Source organism: Rhinopithecus roxellana, chromosome 2 (assembly GCF_007565055.1).
Source record: "Rhinopithecus roxellana isolate Shanxi Qingling chromosome 2, ASM756505v1, whole genome shotgun sequence".
Lineage (NCBI taxonomy): Eukaryota > Metazoa > Chordata > Mammalia > Primates > Cercopithecidae > Rhinopithecus > Rhinopithecus roxellana.
In genome coordinates, this window is record NC_044550.1 from 36,987,277 (window position 1) to 37,006,390 (window position 19,114).

Here is a 19,114-nt window from a genome sequence, read left to right on the forward strand (position 1 = left end):
GATACAAGGTACTGTTTTGTTCGTTCTACTAGTTGGTGCCTGAATACCTTGTGGTTTTTTTTTCTTTGTGTTATTGTTTTATAGGCCCTGTGAGATTTATGCTTTAAGATGGTTCTATTTTGGTGTGTTTTGAGGTTTTGTTTCAAGATTTAGAATTCCTTTTAGCATTTTTTAGTGATGGCTTGGTACTGGTGAATTCTCTCAGCATTTTTTTTTTTTTTTTTTTTGGCTGCAAAATACTTAATCTGTCCTTCATTCATGAAGCTTAGTTTTGCTGGGTACAAAATTCTTGGCTGGCAATTACTTTGTTTGAGGAGGCTAAAAATATGACCCCAATTCCTTCTGGCTTGTAGGGTTTCTGCTGACAAATCTGCTGTTCATCTGATAGGTTTTCCTTTGTAGATTACCTGATACTTTTGCCTTGCAGCTCTTAAGATTCTTTCCATCATCTTGACATTAGATAACCTGATGACCATGTGCCTAGGTGAAGATCTTTTTGCAGTGAATTTCACGGCTATTCTTTGAACTTCTTGTATTTGAATGTCTAGGTCACTAGTGAGACCAGGGAAATTTTCCTCAATTGTTCCCTCAAATAAGTTTTCTAGACTTTTAGATTCATTTTCTTCCTTATGAACACCAGTTATTCTTGGGTTTGGCTGTTTAACATAATCCCAGACTTCTTGGAGGCTCTGTTCAATTTTATTAAATTGTTTTTTCTTTGTCTGATTAGGCTAATTTGAAAGCCTTGTCTTCGAGCTCTGAAGGTTTCTCTTCTACTTGTTCTAGTCTGTTGTTGACACTTTCCAATGCATTTTGTATTTCTATAAGTGCGTCTTTTATTTCCAGAAATTGTGATTGTTTTTCTTTATATCTATTTCTCTGGAGAATTTTTCATCCATATTCTGTATTGTTTTTTAAATTTCTTTAAGTTGGTTTTTACATTTCTCTGGTATCTCCATGAGTAGCTTAATCAACCTTGTGAATTCTTCACCTGGCAATTCAGAGATTTCTTCTTTGTTTGGCTACATTGCTGGCAAGCTAGTGTGGCCTTTCAGGGATGTTATCGAACCTTGTTTTGTCATATTTCCAGAATTGCTTTTCTGATTCCTTCTAATTTGGGTAAACTATTTCAGTGGAAAAACCTGGAATTCAAGGTTCAGATTCTTTTGTCCCACAGGGTGACCCCTTAAGTGGTGTCCTCCCCAAGGCCCAAGGGATGGGCCTTCCTGAGAGCTGGATTGCAATGATCGTTATTGTTCTTGGGTTTCTAGTCACTGAATGGGTCTACCAGGCTCAGGGTTGGTGCTGGGAAATGTCTGCAAAGAGTCCTGTGATTTGATTCATCTTCAGGTCTCCCAGTCGTGGATACCAGCACCTCCTCTGGTAGAGGATGTAGGGGAGTAAAGTATACTCTGTGAGAGTCCTTGGTTATAGATATATTTAGTGTCCTGGCTTTATCAAATACTGGTTTTGCTAGCAGTGGTATGTTCACATGGACAGACTCAGGACCTCTGGTTAGCCAGAATGTTGCAGGCAGTGGAATTAGCTGCTGCTTTCTCCTTCCTTAGTACAGGGTTATTCTATCATTTCTATCATGAGTTACTATAATGTCCTGAGTTTGTTGGCCTCCAGCCAGGAGGCGGCACTTTCAAGAGAGCACAAGCTGTGATAGTAGACAGGGGAATATAAGCCTGCCCTAAGCTGGCCAGAATAAGTATTTGGGTTTGTCAGGTAATGTGTGGGGCCATCAAGCTCTCAATAGTTTGTGTGTTTTGTGATCAGCTACCAGTGCAGGTTAAAAAATACCATCGGATTGGGGCAGAGTTAGGTGGGTCTGAGCTCAGACTCTCCTTGGGTGAGGCCTGCTGTGGCCACTGTGAGGTATGCGTTGTGGTTCTTGGGCCAGTGGGGTTATGTTCCAGAGGTGAATTGGCTGCCTCTGTTGCCAAGGAAGTTGGGGAAAGCCTGTGCAGTAGGCCTCACCTAGCCTCCCACACAGTTGGCAAGGCCAATCTTGCTCCCACCATGCCCTGCTAACAGCACCAGTGTCTCCAGGCAGCCAGTGCAGGGCAGTGGTTGGGGTTTGCAGGCAGATCAGACCTTGCCCCTGTTATAAACTTGCCCACTGAGAAAGCAAGTATGGCTTTCAGGTCTCACCTGCCCCTTCCTCTCTGCCCACACTGTCAGCAGTGGCTTCTGTGCTCCTTTCTGTAGCATTTCCCATTCACCACCCAGATTCTGCTCAAAAGAGTTTGTGCCCAGTTGAAATTATTACAGAGTTCAGTTGGAAGCTTCTTTCACTCTGCAGCCACTCCCAAATTCTGCCAGCCACCTTCCCCAAGGGCCCCTGTGAGATATAGTTAGGGATGGCTTCCCTGGGCTCAAGCTGGAGAATGGTAGTGCCTCCAAGGCCCCTCCCACTGCTCCTTCTACTTTTATATTTTTCACTAAATTTGTTCCAGTTCTAGGTAAGGGTAAATCCTTCTCCCATAATCTGGATTTTCAGGTTCCCCAATGGGGTATATGTTGAGAGGCAGGATTTCCCCCTCTCACACTTTGGAAACTCACAGTTTTTTACCTGTGTTGTGGAATTTGCAGTGGCATGCTGCTTCTTTTAAAGGATCTGTAAATTCTTCTGGTTTTCTTGTTATGTGCCTGCAGTGGCTCTTGGAGCAAAAGTCAACGGTCTCCACACGTTTCTCTGTCCATCCAAGTTGGGGCTGCATGTCAGCCCTATCTCCTATCTGCCATCTTCCTTTCCACATCTATTGTGAGTTTTTTTGAAGGAAGATGTATTATCTTATTGATCATATTTTTATTTGCACCATAACATATGTTTATGAGTTTATCCAATGTATGCCACCAAATAATAATCCACATGGAAGACATATATTTGTTTACAAAATAAAAAGACCTGTTTGCTGAATGCAGTGTCTGGATGGAACACCTCTTGAAAATTCTAAAACAAGTATTTTTAGGGGGAATTTGGGGAGGACTGTCAAAACTTGAAGTGCATTTACGCTTTGACCCAGAAATTTCACTTCTGGCAATTTATTCTATAAGAAATGATTGTACAAATGCACAGAAATGTTTATACAAAAGTATTTATGAAAGAAAGAAAGAAAGAAAGAAAGAAAGAAAGAAAGAAAGAAAGAAAGAAAGGAAGGAAGGAAGGAAGGAAGGAAGGAAGGAAGGAAGGAAGGAAGGAAGGAAGGAAGGAAGGAAGGAAAGGATGTAACCTTTTTTAGTCTGTTTACTAACATTCTAATAATTTGTATAATGAAATACTAGTAAATACTATACAGTTACAACACAACATAAGCTGAACTGGAAAATTATTGACATTTTGTTATATGAAAAAAGGAAGCTACTGAACAATCTATACCATATATTTTCATTTGTGTAAAGAATAAAACATATGCACATGCATGTATATGTGCAGATATTCACCAAATTGCTGGTAATGACCTCTCAGGCAGAGGCAGATTCCAGCAGACTGAGGGAGCAGAGGCAAAGACTGACCTTCATCTTTCTTTGTGTCCTGAGGTGTTTGAATTATTTACAATTAGTATTACTTTTACAATTCTCATGCCCATTTAAAACAACTGAGGCTGGGCACAGTGGCTTATGCCTGTAATCCTGACACTTTGGGAGACCGAGGCAGGAGGATTGCGTGAGGCCAGGAGTCTGAGACCACCCTGGGCAACATAGAGAGACCTTGTATCTACAAAATAAATAAGTAAATAAAACACCTGAAACACTAAAGATTTACCCTTAGCTCTCTTCTGTAACACCAACCTTTTCAAAAATATGCTACATCACAATTTTTTAAGAATGTCTTGAGCTCAGAACATGTCTATTCTATACTAACAAGCTAATCTTTTAAGTAGCATATTGTAGAATTAAAGCCTGAGTGGATTTTGTTATTCTGACTGTTTTATCAACATTTTCAGCGATGTCTTCAATGATCAGAAATCAAGAAAAGAGGATACAGAAAGTAAAAGACCAGGAAAAAATGTTACTAAAATGACTTGTTGCTTGCCTATTCTTTACAGAGGAATGAGGCCCAATTAATTGTGGTGTTACTTGTAATTAGTGCCCCTGTGTACTTTTTCTTTTTATGTGAAAATTTAATAAAAGATACCCTGTCTTGTAAACTCTATTTTGAAATAAACTATTCTTGAATCCCTCACGGTAAAACTTCAAACATCTACTAGCTAGTATTCATACATTATAACAATTAATACCTATAAAGTATTCATACATAATAAAGTATTATAATTACCTTATAAGGTAATTAATCATAAGATATAATTTGTGGTTATTCAAATATATTGGAATAATTGTAGTTTTTATTGTTGTTACTGGTCCCAAGACAATAGAATCTATTTTATTTTATTTTATTCTACTTAAATTTTAATTTAATTTAAGTGTTTTATTCAATCTAATTTAGCTTTAAAAAATTGCTGGGGGAAAAGCTACTTTCACATGAAAGTGAAAGATGTGGTGTAATATCAAGGACAGAGGACAAACTTCAGCATACTAACAGGGACTCATTTTGTGACTATGAACTCACTGTTCTGTCAATATCAGTGAGGGTAAACAGATAACCAAACATCAGGGCCCCCAGTCAAAACTTTTACAAAAGTTTCCCTTTTTTGCTTATTAATAATAGTAAAGAAAGAAAAGGATTTTGTTACTCTTTAGCAAGTTAGTAACTTCTAGATTATATCTATTCAGTCTGCTTTAATTACATTTTAATAAATTAGGAGAGTTTATATGTGAACCAAATAAAATGAGAGAAGAACAGATACAAAAATGAATCCGTTGTGTCAAAACATTAGGGACAGTGTGGCAGATGGCTAGCTGTCCAAAACAAATCTTATGTTCCTGTGGTATAATCTGGAATTGTCACTGAGAAACAGCTGCCCAGCAAGAGTCTTTGTTTCCCAATCCTGCCTCCCCTTGTATGTGGGTGTGGCCTGAGGGTTCTCATTAACAGAATGTGGACAGAGCAATATGTGGCACTTTCAGATCAAAGTATTAACATGCATGGGTATTCTTCCTCACTTTATTTTCCCCTCCATGGGCTGGATGCAGAGGATGAGAGGGTTATAGGGGATGGTAGAGCCAGAGGGCAGAAGGGAGTCTGGGTAACTGAATCTCTGCAAGGAGGGGAGCTGCCCTCCTGCCAGGAAGACTCACTGCTGACAGTTACATGAGCAAGAAATTGGCCTCTGGTGCTGTAGCCTTCTTAAATGGATGGTGTCTGTTACAGCAGCTAGCAGCAGCCCTAACCTATGCAGACAACAAATGGAGTAGGGCATACACGCTGTCACCAGAAGATCCTCACACTTCTGCTCTCAAGGACAATGTTAGAACTGTAAGCACATCCAATTTTAAGTGAATTTTTAAAATATAAAGTGTAATATTTATCTCTTAGATTAGTTGGCTTTACTGAAAGATTAATTTTAATTTTACCAGGTAGTGATAAAATAGCCAGTAATAGAATTCTAGAGAGACTTTTACTTAAATTGTTTTACCTTTAATTTTCCTCAGGGGCATGTTTGGGCTTTCCACGCAGTAATGGTGAATGCCTTCTGCAGAGCTTATTAGTACAATATAAAATTCATTATGAAGTCTGTAAACAGTACACATGAATTTAACATAAAAGTACCATGAGCCAAAAACTGTTAAACATAGTTCTTTTAAGCACTTTCTTATGCTATTTTCAGTTGGAGTTATTCTTTTCAGCAAAGACCATCTTTTTAACAGGATTAAACATTATTTCACTGATAGATGTTAAACTTATTAAAAGTTATTTTAACATGTAAGAATTCATTTTCAAGTACAGGCATACTGAATTTCCCTCCAGTCAAAGGTGAACTTTGAAAATAAATAATTGTAAACTTTTTCTCCAAAGGGAGGAGAAAAACAGAATCTTCATGTCTTCTGTACCTTTTGATACTTGCTTTTCTGTATGTGTCTGTTATTATTGGAGGAAAATATTTGTATTTTATTTTACATCTAGGCTATTATGATACTAAAATTTAGACAAATAGTTGAGACATCGAATGAAGATATTAAAATTCAGGTTTTATTATTTGTTCAGTTATAATAACTTAAAGTTTAAATATTTGCTGTCTTCTTAGGGCAAAGATGTACTTCTGTACCACTGTCCTGTATAAATGTGTTACCCAAGATAGTGAGTGCTATGAAAGGAGAGGGAAGAGGGTGACAGATGGAAACGATTGCTGTAGGACAGTCCATCTATCCAGATGTGGTGGGGGAGGGGAGGAGAAGTGGAAGAGAGATGGTCCTACAGATGCTCCCATGGGTAAATGATGGGTGTATCTGTCCCTGTAGTCGGGCTGTGCCTGTACTTCACAGTCCTCTAAGAGGTGTCATTCAGGCTACCTCACTCAGCCTACCCCCACCCCCACTCATGTTCCCTTTCCTCATGGGCTGCCCCCGCGACTGACTTCCATGACGACTGGTTCTCATTAGGCCCCTTGTTTCTACACCAGCCTTAGATCATTAAGACAAAGACATACTTGCTACCCTCATAGCACATAACCACGCCTGGCAGATGAAAATCAAACAAAAAGCATTAGGCAGTCTTAGAGCATTATCTTGCACCCTTACTAATCACATCCAGACCAGATATTTTCTCATCACAGTTTTGTATCATGTTAACTTTTTAAGCATAAAATATGTATGTAGTAAAAAGTGCTTCTCAAGCTGTACCAATAGGAAGTCAGCTATGTTTGAGTGAGGCTTATTTTGCTACCATGGTTTAAAGATCACCTAAAGGCTCAAGCTTGAACCCTGGGCAGCTGGTTAATTTTTTTGCTCCATGAACACAGTTCACACCTGAAGCTTAGCCAAGTCACTCCCCAAGAGAATCAAGCCCTAAAGTAATAATGGATCAGCACAAGTCCGTCAGTCCGTGCCACAGGGAAGAAAAGTTCACACTCACTGGAAGCATTATACACACACACATATATATTTCTGCACATTAGACAACGGCCACTAGCAAATTTGAAACAATTAGGATGGCTGAATTTGGAGTCACACTGCCTTTATTTTATTCAGTGTGTTCCACAACCTCAGCCTCTTCCACATTGTTCTACAGCTTCTCCAATACTTTGCAAACTGAATCAGTGAATCCCCCACCATGCGTGAACCACTTTATCCTCATGGCCAGTTTCTAGGAATCTATTGCTGCATTCTTCCCAGCGGGTAACCCCCCCATTCTCTACCAACACAAACTTCCACTCCACCACTGTATCTGCAGGCAGGAAAATGGAATGAGACCAGAACCCATCCTTGTTATAGTGGAGTGGGATGTAAGTGTTCCATCTCCCAAGACACTCATGGTCTCCAGTTACTGCAATGAATTGCACATCAGTGCTTGTGACATAATGGACCTGGAACCTGACACTAACTTGCTGAGACCCTGCAGGCATTACTGCTACCCTTTCTGCTTTCTCATGCACTTGCTGACCTCTTGCTTCCACCAGAGTGCTTCTTCCATTGTCCATTCCCTGGTTTAGGCTTAACACTGGAGCCTTAAGACTGCCACCCACACCAACATCCCCCCAAGATGAGTGCCTAGACACCATTTCCCACTCCTTGTGGTCAACCCGGTCCTGACTGTTGAAATGAGAGAGGCTTGCTGCTTCTTTAGCTCTGTTCATGAGCAGGTTGCTAGAAGGCAACTTCTCTGCAAAACATGTAGCTGCTTTAGCAGATATCTCTTGTCCTTTTTGGAATCCCCATTCTCCCATAGGAGATTTGAGGCTTTCATTTCTTGAAACTTCAGAGTAACTCCTAGAGTTACTGGTCTCAGAGGTAGCTGAAGCTTCTGTGTCTGGAAACTGTCCAGAAGAAACATGTTCTTTTGAATTGTCACAGACTTCTCTGGAAGGATTCTGCAATCTCCATGATGCTGCTTGCAGGTTACCAAGGTCTTTGGTCTTAGAAATCAAATGTCCATTGCTTTCTTGAAGATGCTCTAAGAAATCAAAGGAAAAATGTAATAGAGTCAGGTAGTTCATTTAAGAAAAAAGTTAGGCTGAGAAAATAGATTTAGTTACTGAAAGCTTTACTACTAATCAATCTGCAATTCACAAAGTCCCCCTCTATTAAAGTACTGCTTAATTAACCAGTATGCTCCCAACACTGTGCTCTAAGAATACACATGTATATCTGACAATAAAAGGGACAGCCAGGAGTATCAATGTGCTAACACAAGTGTAAATGAAGTGGTAAGCTGTAGAGGCAGACATGTAACCCCATCACAGTCCCCAGTCTCCACAGTCTAGACCATATTGGCATGCAGCCAAGTTAAGTTGCTTGGCTCCTATCATCAAATAATGTTGTCCAGGCTGTGGGGCAAAGGGCTGTGTGGCTACCTTACAAACCAGAAGAGTACACTTGTACTCCCAGGGGAGGCGTGCAGGGCAGGGATTGGCTCTTGCAGATCTGCGGGCAGATCAGCAGGAGCCATCGCTGTGGGGAGATACAAAGAACAGTAGTGCAACCCTGGGCAGGAGTGGAGGGAGAACTGGGGGAAGGGGCTGGTTTCTCCTTGCCAATCCCATATGCATTAGGAACCTTCTCAACAAAACAGTGTTTTGTACCCCCTTCCATGGTAAGTACTTTTTAAAAAATGTTCTTAAAAATACAAAATCCAAGTCCTCTAAAAATGCAGTTTCCTTCTTGGCCACGCCAGTGGTAGTCCAAATAGCTCCCTACAAGATTGAAATCTCCAAATCATACATAAAATCAGCACAGCTGCGGTTTTACGTGGGGGTGGTGGTGGTATGGGGACAACAGTCTTGTTTCATTGTATCCTTTTTTTTTTTTTTTTTTTTTTTTTTTTTTTTTTGAGATGGAGTCTCGCTCTGTCGCCCAGGCTGGAGTACAGTGGTGGGATCTCAGCTCACTGCAACCTCTGCCTCCCAGGTTCAAGCGATTCTCCTGCCATAACCTCTCAAGTAGCTGGGACTACCGGTGCCTGCCACCATGGCCGGCTAATTTTTGTATTTTTAGTGGAGACAGGGTTTCACCATATTGGCCAGGCTGGTCTCGAACTCTTGACCTTGTGATTTGCCCGCCTCGGTGATGGTGAGTTGGAAGTGAGAATGAACAAATATTATTCTGGATTCCCAACTTTTCAACCTAAAGCATGAGATTGGTCTTCAGAAAAAAGATAAGTGAACTGTCTAGGCATCCCAGACCAATCACAGTAAAGGCACACGGGCAGATTTTCATGTGGCTGCACATGAACACCACTGGGCTAAAAATAAAGTTCACAGATGTCATTTTCACCATTAGGCTTCTGTCCAGGCATGGGCAGCTTGCCAAGGGAAAGCACTGGATGGTAATGTTTTCTGCCAGTGTTCGCTCTCTGCTTAGCAAACAGTGCCTAACATATAGAAATTTAAACCCAGATGACAATTCTACTCATCAGGGTTGGGTCCCCTATTTAAGTAGTCCCTAGGGATGACCGTCCGGCCCTATTCTGGGGCAGCGTGGGGGGGACTGCCCACAGTGCTGAAACGGGCGACTAAGGCACAGCCCCTGGGCCTCAGCCACAGCCTTCATGGCCAGAGTCCAACCTGAACTTTGCATTCCTAAAGAAGCGTCCAGATAGCAGGAGGCGCCCGCAGCTCGGTTGTTCCCAAACCCAGCTCTTCATGGGCTGTGCGATGGTAGGATGTGAGACTACCAGGACTGGGACTGAGAAAATGTCCCTGCTTAGGCAGAGATCGAAGAGGCTTGTAGGATCCCCTAAACCTAAGCCCTCCTTTCCAAAGGCCGGGAAGGGGCGCCGCCCCTGCAGCCACCCGCACTGCACCAAGCGCCGCCAAGCGGAGGAGCTCATCCCCGCCAGAGGGGCAGGACCAAGTCCTCAGGCGCGGGCGCTGAGGGACTCGGCAAGGGCGCGGCCCTTGGAGGACCAGCCAAGAAACCTGCCCGCGCGTACCAACCAGCCTGGGAAACCGAGGGGCGTGGGGACGGCCCAGTTCCCTTAGGGAAGCCCGTCCTCAGGAGGAAAGCTCCAGGTGGGTTTGTCTCTTTCCTCCCTTCCTCGATTAACCTCAAAGCTCAGGCAGATGTGCCCTGGAGTCACGGGGGGAAGAATACCTGGTTTGGTGACCAGCTCCTGCCCGGAAGGTCCAGGGCTCAGTCCGCCGCTGCCACTCTGATGGCCTCCCGGAACCGCAGCTCCCCCAAGAGGGGCGTCCTTCTCTTGCTCCGCGTCCCCGTCCTTCCCGGTGTCTCCAGGGTCGCCCCGCAGCAACCAAACGAAAAGTGCTCCGGCCAGACCCCCTCCAACCAGCAGGGCGGACCAGACGGCGCCCATGGCTGAGAGGCTGCGGCCGCGGGAGACGACAGAGACTGGGACCGGGGCTCAGGTCACGCAGGCAGAGCCACACCTACCCCGCCCGCTCCAGCCTTTTACGGTTTCTGCGCCGGGCGCTCCGGCGGAGCCCGGCCCTGCGCGACCAGTACTCAACTTTCCCAGCCCCGCCCCGCTCCCCGCCCCTGGGCTGCGGCCCCGGGCTCCCTCCCCGGGAAGACTCCAGCGCTCTTCTGTCCCTACACTTTCTGTTCCCGGCCCTGCCAGTTGCCAGCGGCCGGGGCACAGGGGTCGGCGTTCCACGTGTGTCCCGCGTGAAGAACCCAAGTGCGCACAACTGCCGCGCGCAGCCGGGACTTGCCCCACAGCCCTTCCTTCTCCCGCCTGCTGCCCGCGAGGCCTAGCCCTACCTCGGCCAGCGCCGGGCACCTCGGCCCCTCCTCCCCAGGGAAGCTCAGCAGCAAACGGTTAGCTAGAGGCCGAGAGCTTCCTGGAACTTAGAGGTGGGAGAGGCCGCGGGCGTCGGTGACGCGCGGGCTGGAGCGCTGGCTAGAGCTGTGGCGCGTTCGGGTGGGACGGGTGGCCCGGAGGACAGCGGGCGCGGTGCAGGGAAACTGGGAGCCCTAGTGGAAGCTCCGCTTCGCCGCTGGCTCACCGCGCTTAGCCTCCCCAAGCCTCCGCCTCCCCGCCTGTAAAATGAAAGGAATGGACTGAGGACCATCCATCTAAAGATGCCAGTCAGCTCAACCTCATCCAGTCTCGTCCTCTTTGGGCGTGTATGGCTACTGTGAAATGCGCGCCCATCTGTGTGAACTGGATGTTGTCCATGGACGAGCTCCTACAGATAAGTTTGTTAATAAAAACAGCAGCTCTCTATTAAGCAGTGTCTGTATTCCAGATGTTTTATGTGTGTATTTAATTTAATCCTCACAAGACAACAACCCTGTGGGGTGTTACATACATTTCTTTGTAAATCTATTCCTCTGCTGATCTGATGACTTTGCACAACAGCTTCAAGCTGATGGTCTCCATGTCTGTGTCTGCAGCTCCCATCTTTCCCTTGGACTCCGACATTCAAGTGCTAAAGGCCACAGATGCCAAACACCTGCCTTGGAGTAATTACTATAATTGCTCTCTCTAGTAGGACAAATTATCAAGTGTGCCCCTTGTTCCGAATGGACAGTAGCCCTTAACGGGGTGCAAGGTTCTGCCAGTTGGGTTACTGGAGGGCTGATGCACGCCTTGATGCGGCCACAACTTCTGTAATCGTAAGAGAGGGGGTAGAGGAGAGGTGAGGGTGAAGACTGCCTACTGGGCATCTCCTTGTGGATGTCTAATAGACATCTCAAGCCCAACTCATCCAGACCTGAACTCCCCACCTAACTCCCCAAACCTCCTACTCTGCTCACTTTCCCCATCTCAGGAAGTGGCAACTACATCCTTCCCATTGCTGCAAAACAAAACACAGCAAGCTCCTAGAGGCCACTTTCAAACCACCAGTCAGCGTGATCCTGTTAAAACACCCCAGTTCTCTGCGCAAGACCCTCCAGTTGCTCCAGGTCACACGGAGAAACCTTTAAGACCCTGCAGGATCTGTTCCCCATGACCACTGTGCGCTCACCTCCATCTTGCCACCTCCAGCCACACTGGCTTCCTTGCCTAGAGTCATCCTTCCTGCAGACATCCTCTCTCTCTCATCCCCTTCAGGTCTTGGCACAAGTGTTATCTGCACCCCCACTAACCCCTGCCCCGCCCAGCCCTTCCTTGACAATCCCAGTTTTAATTACAATCCTACTCCCTGTATCCTTCCCTTGCTCCGTTGTTCTCTTTAGCACTTAGGGTATCATATCTAATACACTCTATAATCCGCGTGTCTGTGGTTTAATTTCTCTTTCCTCCCTTCAGAGTGTAAATGACAGCAGGGATTATTGTCCTTTGTTCTCTGCTAACTTCTTAGCACCTGTAACCTTTCCAGAGTGAGTGCTTAGAAGTACAGGTTGAATGAATGAATTAAAAGCCCCACATACTTTCACTCTAGAGCATTATTGGTATTTTCCTTACATAGATTCCATATGCATTTTTAGTCCACGTGGATATTACCTTTCCTTGAAATTCATTTTATGTATAATAAAAAGTGATCATAAAGCTGTATTTTTAAGAGAATGAATGTCACTGTATAAAATAAGATTCTTCCAGCCTGGGCAGCATAGCAAAACCCTGTCTCTATGGAAAAATACAAAAATGAGCTGAGCAAGGCGGTGGCGCTTGTAGTCCCAGCTACTCAGGAGGCTGAGGATCACTTAAGCCTGGGAGGTGGAGGCTGCAGTGAGCCGTGATCATGCCACTGCACTCCAGCCTGGTTGACAGAAGGAGACCATCTCAAAAAATCTGATAAAAATAAAAGATCCCTCGCATGCGCAGTTCACATAGGGTTTGTGCTCCTGTGAGAATCTAATGCTGCTACTGATCTGATAGGAGGTGCAACTCAGGCAGTAATGCTCGCTTGCCCACCACTCACCTCCTACTGTGCAGCCTGCTTCCTAACAGGCCTCAGACCAAGGTTTGGGGACTCCTGTCTAAGGGATAAAATCCCAGAGAATCTAAAATCCTTCAGATGTGAGCCCCGCTATTCACTTATAATACCTAAAAGGCTCTTCATATTTATTGTTGTCACCAATTTCTATTCATTTATTTAAAATAATACCAAAAATTATTTTCTCAACCCATCAGAATTATTTTTACATTGTATCATATTGATCATGCAACATTTTAATTTTTTTATTTACTTTTTTCTTTGGGAATCCCAAGAAGCAAAGGCAACAGTTTTAAAGAACATTATTTGGCCTTCCTTTTGGCTTTTCCAAACTTAAGTGTTGGCTTGTTGATTTCTGTGTTGCTGCTCTTTTAAAAAAATGCTCCAATCATAGTCATATGTTTATATTAAAGGTTCATAGCCACATATCCTAAAAACATTCTTGCCGCACTGATGATACCCATGCTTATCACTATACAATTGCAGAATAATCATGTTTGCCTCCATAGAGAAAACTGAGAGCGCCCAGGAAGATAGTGTTGTTAGGGAGCAAAAAAGCTAGCACGTTTGTGCAGACAAAGGAGGAAGATGATGAGTTCTGCTGGGATGTGTTAAATTGGAGGCACAAGCAGGAAGTTGGAACTGGGTTTCTTTCGTTTAAGAAGAGGATCAAGGCTGGAGATATTGGAAATTCTGCATAGAGAGGTGGTAATTAAATCCATAGTAAAGATTAATGTTATAAAGAGAAATGAAGGATGGATGAGCCCTTGGCACAATCGCAAGAAGAAAGATTGGGAAGTTGCCTCCGTGTTGCTACTTATATTGCAATTCTGTCTTGAGATTATATTTTATGGGCCATAATGTAGAACCCATTTTCTAATTGATATTATTCTATTTAATAAAGTATGAATAGATATAGATGGATATTTTAAAGTTTATTTTATTATATATTTTTTCCTTTAAACTTACGCCAGAAAAGATTGCTTAATCCTGGCTTAGAGGGATGAGGACAGAACAACGAAAAGCAACTCTGTTTGCAAAGTCAAAGAGACTAAAGACTGTGGGAAGGAAGAACCAGAGAAGAGGGAGAACGAAAATCAGATAAGGAAAGCAGTTCAAGAAGGTAGCAGGGAGGGGGAGGGGGAATGGAGGCATTGCTTAGCGGAACTTAAGTGGATAGAGAACTGAAGGGAAAATGGTTGCATTTGGCACATAAGAGGCCATCAGTAGCTCTGCAGTGTTTGTGGGGGTGAGAGTTGGATTTCAGAATGCTAAGGTATAAATGTTGTGAAAGGATAAGAAGTCCTGAATTGAGTTATCTCTCTCTTGAGAAATGTGGAGGCAAAAGGTTGGAGAGAAACAGAAGGGTTGCTTAAGAATAGAACAGGATACCCAGCGCTTTGGGAGGCTGAGGTGGGAGGATCTCTCGAGGCCAGAAGTTCAAGACCAACCTGGGCAACAGAGGGAGACCCCCCCACCCACCAGCCTAAAAAAATAGACCAGGACTCAGGGCAGTTCCTATAAACCAAGAGAAACTTAAGCATGAGTGGAAGCAGGAAAGAGCCAGTGGAGACTGAGCTTGAAGATATGAGAAGCAGAGGAAATGTTTTTTTTCATGGGACTTTCATAAGGCACAAGAGGGAGATGGGTCAGGAATGCCAGTGGAAGAACTGGCCTTGGATGAAGGAAAGAGAGGAGAAAGGCATGAAAAAAGTAAAGAATGAAAATAAGGGACATTTTGTGCTATAAAGGAAGTAGTCAGTGAGGTTATCAGCTGAGTGTGAGAAAGGAAATCTGGCTGGAGTTTTAAGAAAAGCAGAGAAAGTAGATAATGACCACTGGGAGAAGACATGGCCAGTAGAAGAGCTGTCTCTGCTGGAGTCCTGTTGCCTCTCCACAGTGGGTTATAATAAGAAAGAGATTTGGTCTTGTCCTTGTGTTGCTGGCACAGAAAACCTAGAACCCTTGGGATTTGTTATTCCTAATGGGACAGTTTCAGTCACACCAGGTTTTCCCTTATGGTATCAGTATTTTTGAGGTTTGTCTCATCCCCACTTTAGATCATAAATCCCTTGCTGGTCACAGCTTGGTCATCTTTGTATTCCCTGGAATGTCAAGTCTATCATCTAATAGGCCTTCTTTTTATTGTTTTTGTTCATTGAATAACTAAAATATGCCGGCACCAGGCTAAGTGCTTTATAAAGATTATCTCATCGTTATGAATGGAATGCTTGGAGGGAAGTAATCTGTCCAAGGTCATACAGTTAATAAGTGACCAAGCTGGGATTTTGAACCTGGTGTTCTGACCCCCAGGACCCATGCTCTGAAACCCTAGCTTCACTGAAATCTGAGGATTCTTAAACTATGTTCAAATTTCAAAGCATAGGTTTTAGAAGTGAGTGTGCCAATTTGGATGTGTGACACTACAGAACCCTTATGGGAGTGTTTCAGTGTTTGTGGTGACTTTCAGACTTGTTCTTGGTCTGTAGTAACTCTCTGCAAACCCTCTCTCCATTAGGGGAATGCACTTATCACCCTCAGCACCTGTCCATTGCTGTCAGATGTCTGGCTCCTAGGGAACTACATAACATTAACCGCAAGTACAACCTCTCTGCAAAGCAGTCACATTGGAGCTGCCCAGTTTCAGGTTTCACAGAGACATTTTCTAACTGAAACTGTCTGCAAACCTCTGACTCATCTTAGTTCCAGAATAGACTCAAGGCTGACATCAGTCATGCTAAGTCATGAATACTTTAGAAAAGGAGATCTGTGTTAGGCAACTAGCTCACTATCTACAGAAAAATAAAGCTGGATTACTACTTTGTACCACATAAATGATGAACTCCAGATGAAATAAAGTCCTAAATGTAAATGGCAAAACTATGAATAGAACAAAATCCAGGAAACTGGCAATGTGACATTGCCTAACATAGGAGGCCAAAAAAACTTTTTTGACTTCATTAAAATGATGCTACCTGGTCAATGAAGGGTGCCATAAACAGTTATCAGATAGAGCCAAACTGGGGGAAGATATTTGTGTTGTCTAAAACTGACAAGAAATGAATACCTAGCTCTACAACGAACTCTTACAAATTGACAAGAAAAAGACACAAGATCCAATATGAAAAATGGACGAGGGATGCTCTTTCCTCAGTGCCCAGAACAATGTCTGGAACATAATAGGCACAGTAATTTTTGGCTGAATAAAATTAGACACAAAAATGTTTAAACTCATTGATAGTCATATAAATACAAATTAAAACAATGATATGCCATTTTACATCCACCAGAGAGATAAATATTAGAAAGAAAATGCGTGGTGCTGCTGTTGGGAGAGTCAACAGGTGCAAACGCTCTGGAAGAGTGTTGTGAAGCTAAGTACGCATAGAGCCGATGGCTGTGCAATCCCACGCCTCAACATGTAGGCCCAGGGAAAAATGTGCACAAGACTATAAGGGACATACAGTGTTACTTGGGCCAACGGCAAGTTCGAGGCCCCCTTGCTGTTCATCATAGGGTAATAACTAAGTAAAATGCAGTAGATGCCTATGAAATACTATGCAGTAGTTAGAACAATGAACAAGATCTACACACAACGTAATTAAATCTTAAATACATAATGGTGACTAGAAAGGCAAGAAACAATGACTTACAGTACAATAATATTTATGCAAGTTGAAAATACATAAACACTCAAAATAGCACTACTGAGGCTTCAAAGATACATGCATATTTAGGGACAATTCTTACCACATTAAAGGAAGTGGCTTTGGTGAGCAAAAGCATAGGAATAGGAGTTGGGATAAAAGGAGAATGAATGAATAAATAAAGAGGTCCAGGGTGGGGCCTGGATTCCGCTTTCCTAACAAGCTGCCAGTTGATATTGGTCTGTTGGCCTCACTGTAAGTAGCAAGGAGACTAAGGAATAAGGTGAACTCAAACCTTGCAGGCTTAAAGAGGAAGTGAGGAAGAATGGAGGGAAATACGAGAGAGGAAGGAAGAGGAGAACAGGCAATTTTTGAAGGGTGGAGTCAGGGAGCGTCCAAGGCAAGGGCAGCGGGCCCAGCACACAGAAAAGGGAAGAGCCCATGGGTGCCATTGGCAATCTCTGCTTCCTCCAGTCAGACCTCCCGGGCCATGCCATGCACTCCAGCTCCTCACACAATTAGATACAATTCAAATAACTGTAATAATGAGTGAAAGACTCCCAATTCCCACCAGGTGCACACTGTTACTGGAGAGAATGTAGGCCAGATTTCTCCTCAGAGAGATCCTCCCCAACCAAAGTTGGCCCTCACCCTCATTCCCGCAGGCCTGCCCCCTGCTATTCTCCATCCCTGCACCCCATTAATTGCCCGTGTCACTCTCCATATTATCTTCTTTGATTAAAGTTGTGTTTCCCTCCCTGGATTGTAAGCTCACAAGGGCAGGGAATTTATAGGTTTCTCCCAGTGACTATAGGGTGCCTAGTGTCCTACACGGTAGAGGCTCAAATATGTATTTGTTCAGTGAATGAATAAACGAATATCGAGAATGGTCAAGCACTAGCATGTACTACCAAAATATAGGATGTAAATGTGCAAGAGATTTTTTTAAAAAGAATTCACAGTTATCTTCTTGGGAGAGAATGAGGTCGATTAGACCAGGACAGATCTAGTAAAGCCACCATGAGGGCAAAGTTTGGGGTGTCCCTTTATCTCATTTCTTGTCTTCTTCCTCTTCGGTATTATTCTTTTTTGTGTGTGAGACAGAGTCTCACTCTATCGCCCACACTGGAGTGCAGTGGCACAATCTCGGCTCACTGCAATCTCTGCCTTCCAGGTTCAAGTGATTCTCCTGCTTCAGCCTCCTGAGTAGCTACCACACCTGGTAGGACACCTGCTACCACACCTGGGTAATTTTCGTATTTTTTTTTTTTTTTAGTAGAGACGGGGTTTCACCATGTTGGTCAGGCTGACCTCGAACTCCTGACCTTGTGACCCACCCACCTCAGCCTCTCAAAGTGCTGGGATTACAGGCGTGAGCCACCATGCCCGGCCACAGTATTATTCTTTAACTGCTTTCTGATTCCACCCATCCACCCAAAACCATGGCATTGTAAATATTGTTATCTGTGAACATTTGTCAAAAAGAAAGTTATGTCACCAATACCTTACAGTGAATTTGTTTGATATTTTAAAATCAGTCTAGAGGCCGGGCACGGTGGCTCAAGCCTGTAATCCCAGCACTTTGGGAGGCCGAGACGGGTGGATCACAAGGTCAGGAGATCGAGACCATCCTGGCTAACACGGCGAAACCCCGTCTCTACTAAAAATACAAAAATTAGCCTGGTGTGGTGGTGGGCGCCTGTAATCCCAGCTACTCAGGAGGCTGAGGCAGGAGAATGGCGTGAACCCGGGAGGCGGAGCTTGCAGTGAGCTGAGATCCGGCCACTGCACTCCAGCCTGGGCGACAGAGCGAGACTCCATCTCAAAAAATAAATAAATAAATAAATAAAATCAGTCTAGAGGGAGGACAAACTAAAAGAATACATTTTTTATTGATATGTCATATTTGTACATTTTTATGGGGTACATGTGGTATTTGTTACATGCACAGAATGTGTAATGATCAAGTCAGCATATTTAGAATATCCAGCATTCTATGTGTTGGGAACATTTCAAGTCCTCTCTTCTAGATATTTTGAAATATATAATACTTTGTTACTCTGATATCAAATATTACAATTAATTCCTTCTAACTGTCTGTATTTATTAACCAACCAACCTCTCTCTTTATTCCTCCCCCACCCCCTACACACCCTTCCCTGCCTCTAGTAACTATCATTTTGCCCTCTACCTCCGTGAGGTCAACTTTTTTAGCTCCTAGATATGAATGAGAACATGCAATATTTGTCTTCCTTGCTTGGCTTATTTCACGTAATATAATATCCTCCAGTTTCATCTGTTGCTGCAAATGATAGGATTTCATTCTACGACCAACTTAGATTTCATTATGGATTTGCAAACTATTCATCCAACAAGGGACAAATATCCAAAATATACAAGTAACTCAATAGCAAAAGAACTAATAATCCCACTAAAAAGTGGGCAAATAATGCATTTCTAATGTAAGAATTTTATATCCTGCACACCTACCTTGGAGGGTGATGGAGGAAAGAAGGGCTTCCCCACCTCTTGTCACCAGAATGTGTATTACTGCCTATTCTG

At 43.5% G+C, this 19,114-nt stretch overlaps 2 protein-coding genes across 2 annotated transcripts in view; one reads left to right on the forward strand and one right to left on the reverse strand.

Annotated features, from left to right (window-relative positions):
• CCDC158 (coiled-coil domain containing 158) overlaps positions 1-4,213 on the forward strand; it is a 122,429-nt gene extending 118,216 nt beyond the window's left edge. The window contains exon 26 of the mRNA XM_030922170.1: positions 3,954-4,213. Within this exon, the coding sequence (XP_030778030.1) occupies positions 3,954-4,030 (77 nt within the window). The 3' untranslated portion in view covers positions 4,031-4,213. The remainder of the gene's footprint in view (positions 1-3,953) is intronic.
• A 1,862-nt stretch (positions 4,214-6,075) lies between these two features.
• On the reverse strand, positions 6,076-11,253 carry STBD1 (starch binding domain 1). The gene is made up of 2 exons (XM_010361331.2): positions 10,156-11,253; positions 6,076-8,017 (listed from the first exon to the last, which is right to left on the reverse strand). The coding sequence occupies exons 1-2, from the start codon at positions 10,373-10,375 to the stop codon at positions 7,161-7,163; spliced, it is 1,077 nt and encodes a 358-aa protein (XP_010359633.2). The 5' UTR covers positions 10,376-11,253; the 3' UTR covers positions 6,076-7,160.
• Between the last annotated feature and the right edge of the window lie 7,861 nt (positions 11,254-19,114).